The sequence below is a fragment of the Plectropomus leopardus genome, unplaced genomic scaffold, assembly GCF_008729295.1.
Source record: "Plectropomus leopardus isolate mb unplaced genomic scaffold, YSFRI_Pleo_2.0 unplaced_scaffold21614, whole genome shotgun sequence".
Taxonomy (NCBI): Eukaryota; Metazoa; Chordata; class Actinopteri; order Perciformes; family Serranidae; genus Plectropomus; species Plectropomus leopardus.
The window spans coordinates 1-4,085 of record NW_024623399.1 but is presented as its reverse complement, the minus strand read 5'-3'; the positions used below and the strand labels follow the sequence as shown (position 1 = coordinate 4,085).

The following is a 4,085-nucleotide window of genomic DNA, read 5'->3' as shown; positions in this document are numbered from 1 at the left end:
CTGACCTTGTGGTAATTGGGCAAAGTGGTCGCAGGCTGACCACACACCTCCTGTTGATGTCAGCTGCTCCTGGGACAGACTGGAGGTGAGCAGAAGAAGAGAAGAAGGGAAATCAAGATTACAGAAACACAGACTGAGATAGAGGGAAAAAAAAGACAAAAACTTCACAACAAACTGGTTTTTTGTTCTGCTAAAAAAAAGAAATTTCAGTATTTCCCAGACAACATGTCTTTGTTTACTGTCGGTGCTGCAGTGCCGAAAAAAATATATACATTTTACTTTATCTTTTTAATTTCCTTTTTTTCTACAGGTCATGATCTAAATCAAAGTGGAATTAAGGGAGCATTTTGGACACTGATCAAAATAATATAAATAATATGAATTTATTACATACAATATGTAATTTTCTGCCACTAGTGGTTTTACTGGGAGCCGAAATATATCGCAGAGGTCTACTCCTCTCCAAAACAAAAGCTCTACTGCTGGCCTTGGGAGGGCCCAGCTCCTGCTAATGAGTGCTCGCTTTTTTTCTCTGATAAGTCGGACGGACAGCTCTCCTCTGCACAGTCCCAGTGATTTAAACTGGTGAAAATACTTAATAAAGCAGCGACACTATAAAAATCAGTGTTTCTCTGACGTTCAGCAAAGCAGAGGATGGAGCCGAGCTGCCGCTAATGTTTGCACACCTTGTTTCTCAGACATCCTTTATCCAGTTAAAACATGTAGTTAAAAGGACCAAGATCTAAAAAGCGTATTTTTTTTTAAAAGGTGCTTAAAACAGGATAAAAAGTCAATTTATGACAGCTTCTAGCAGACAACCACAACCCTGACGCATGTGCAAAGGGGGTTTGAGTCTTTTACTACATTTTGTTCGACTGTGGCTCAATTCAAACTCACTGTTGCATCTCTCATGTATCATGTGTTTGTGTGTGAATGTACCTCTGTAGCGGTGAGCTCAGTATGACCTCCACCAGCTGTGTGACTCCCTCCAGAACCTCGACCGTAGCGTCTCTGACCTGTCTGCGCAGACTAACACCTGAGACACACGGAGGAGAGACAACAGAGACACTGTGACCAGCCAAAGTCAACATGCTGACAAAAACTTGCTCCATTTTTTATGTATTTTACAAAGTCTTAAACAGCAGACACAACAAGCTTTGGGCACCGTGCTTTTAACTACACAATATCAAGTGCAGTCTGAGATGCATTGGAGAGTTTTGTCATCCCATGACTGTGTACATGCAATTTTGCAGGGCTGCAGGAAACAGTTATTCTCTTTTATTACTGCTATTGACACTTAACTCTAATAAACTACGTTTCATTGAGCCAAATCAGAGTGAATGGAATGCAATTATAGAAGGATTACTGTCGCAGTAATAATACACTCGACTAAAGCACAATTCCTGCACCGCTGGTGACTACTTGGTGGTGTTACCTTGGCTCTTAGGTAGCCAATAATACACTGTGGACAGGGTGAGGACACTCTTCAGGAGGGACTCTGCTAACTTCTCTCCGTCCTGCAGAGAGGAAGGAAAGACATTCACAGTCACATCACACATAAACTTGTTGGGAATTATGAAAGAATGTTTACATGACATCTCAACAGCTTGTGAAATATTAAAATAATTAGAATTACACGTCTAGGATCCTTACTCTTAACACACTTATTTTTTGGCATTGTGTATATTTTGGATTTTCACTTTATAGATATTTTATATTTTTTAGATTTTCACTTTTTCCTACCTTGTTTTGCAACTGCTGCACAACAATTTCCCTCTGGATATAGTTCTAACATATCTTTGTCCCTGCATCCCCACTTATCCCCTCTATGCTTTAGTGAAGCTGAAATATCCAGGATACGGTTGCTGCCATTTCGCGCTAGTGACGTCATTTGGATGCTGGAGTTTACGCACTGACAATATTTGTGGTGGGGGAGTTTCCGCCAAAACACCCATCAGACCAATCGCGAGCAGCTCCATTGAATGTGAGTGCATGGATTGGCTGTCACCGCTGTCAATCATGGCAGAAAAATCCCCTTTTTGTGGAGTTGTATAACCCATTAAAACTGAACTCATAATAACGATCACTTGAACAAACATAAGAGTGATGAAAGCTATCTTCAGTGATGGAAACCGTCTTTGGGAATAATTTATTTTGCGTTTCTTTGAGTTTTTAGTTTGGTCTAAATCCCATTCACTAACATGGAAGGGGGGCTTTATGACCGATACTGCAGCCAGACTGAGCAAGACAAACATTAAAATCCAAATAATAATCTGACCTGTTGTGATGGTAGCGGGGGTTTGGAGAAGGCCAGGCTGAGTTTCGTGGCTTCCTGAGACACTGCCTTCACTGCCTGGTCTGAGGACAAAACAGTCACAGTTACATCACACTGAAAGGTCCCACTAAATGAACAGGATGATGATGGGGTGGTACCAAAATGAGCTGTTGCAAACAGCACACAAATGTGAGTATGTTGTTTAATAAAAAAAAATACGAAATTGATTTTAAATTTTTAAAAAGGCAGAGGATCAACTATACTCAACTCAGAGTGTCCCAGAAGTTGGAGAGGTTAAAAGCTCCATCTGACTCATTGGACTCTCCATCTGTGATGGAAAATAGTACACAGTTAGGCAAATCCTCCCTCTTCACTACTAATGTGGTGAAGTTCAAAAAATGAACTTCAGCATATTAGCCCTGTTTTTTTAACGACTGGTGTTGGAATTTACTTCGAGCTTTTGCAATTTGGGAATAAGAACAAAGTTACTTCTAAAATTGTTAGGCTTCTCATTATTATTATTATTATTATAATTGAAAAATGGCTGGCCCTGAAACAATCGGTCAAATAATCAGTTAGTAAATCAGCACTGTAAACAGCTTTTTAACATTTAAAATAAATCAAACCAGTTCCAGTGTGTCTTGGACATCTTGTCACAACTTTCAGAGCTTTTAGTTTGTGGTAAGGGGCCATCACAAAATCCTTAAACTTCATTATAAATTAAAAGTTACCTTAAAGACACACTTTTCAAGGTTGTGATTTCAATAGCTTGCTCAGTTATTAATATATTGATGTCAAACCACTTCTCATGTGTCTCTGATACCCTGTTACAACTTCCACATCTGATACTGTGGTATCTGTGTGATACTGTGGTTTTTGTTTTTATCTGTGACCTTATGCCTTAAATACACACAATTTAAAGGTTGTGATTTCAGTGACTTGCTTATTTATGAATATATTAATATAAAACCACTTCTCATGTGTCCTGACATCCTGTCACAACTTTTACAGTGTTTATTTCGTAGAAAGGAGCCCTCAAAAATAACCTTAACATCATTATCTGTGACTTACTGCCTTCTGTGATTATATTGACATCAATCTATTTCCCAAGAATTAGTCAACTCCAACTCAGTCAAATGAGCACATTCAAAGGTCTGGACCAGGTAATCTGAACACCTATTTCTCCGACGACAAATTATAAAATCACCTCAAAATACAATTCAAAAACAACACAAACGTTTGACCCTGGATGACCATAAAGTTGAATCCAGGCCTCTTAAAAACAATTTCAACAAAAACAGAAAATTAACACCTTCATAAAAGCTAAAAAAGGCTTATTTCTTCTTTGAAAAACTGTTGTTTTGGTTACATTAGAGCTCTCTGTAGGTTAACTAATCAGCTGAAGCTCGAGTATTTCTGTTATTAGCTAACAAACAGGGAGATAACACTCATTATGTGAATTTGTAGCGTCAAAATAAAAAAAGAAGAAGAAACAGAGCCCAGGTTAACGTTAAATTAAAAAAACTAAGAGTTTAAAATCGTAAAAACCGAAGTTTAGCACGTTTAGCTCGACGCACGCTAGCACAGCTCGGCTAACGGCTAACTAATTTGTGCTGCGTCATTTAATATAACGTTAACGTGTCATATTTACCTCTGACTCGGTCTCTAACGCACTGGATTGAGTTCAGCAGATTTCGAAAAGGCACAGACACATTTCCACCGCGATTATCAGCGCTCATGTCCCCAAAGTTTTCTTACAGCTAACTGACAGCAAATATAATACATGCGTGTTGTGGAACTACAGAACGAC

At 38.8% G+C, this 4,085-nt stretch overlaps 1 protein-coding gene across 1 annotated transcript; it reads right to left on the bottom strand.

Annotated features, from left to right (window-relative positions):
• Positions 1 to 11: 11 nt before the first annotated feature.
• On the bottom strand, positions 12 to 4,071 carry LOC121965787 (cyclin-D1-binding protein 1 homolog; the record flags this gene model as incomplete). Its single annotated transcript, XM_042515909.1, has 6 exons — positions 3,927 to 4,071; positions 2,544 to 2,603; positions 2,279 to 2,358; positions 1,436 to 1,517; positions 940 to 1,036; positions 12 to 79 (listed from the first exon to the last, which is right to left on the bottom strand). Coding segments are annotated over exons 1-6 (475 nt in total), but the record flags the coding sequence as incomplete, so codon positions are not given.
• Positions 4,072 to 4,085: the final 14 nt, after the last annotated feature.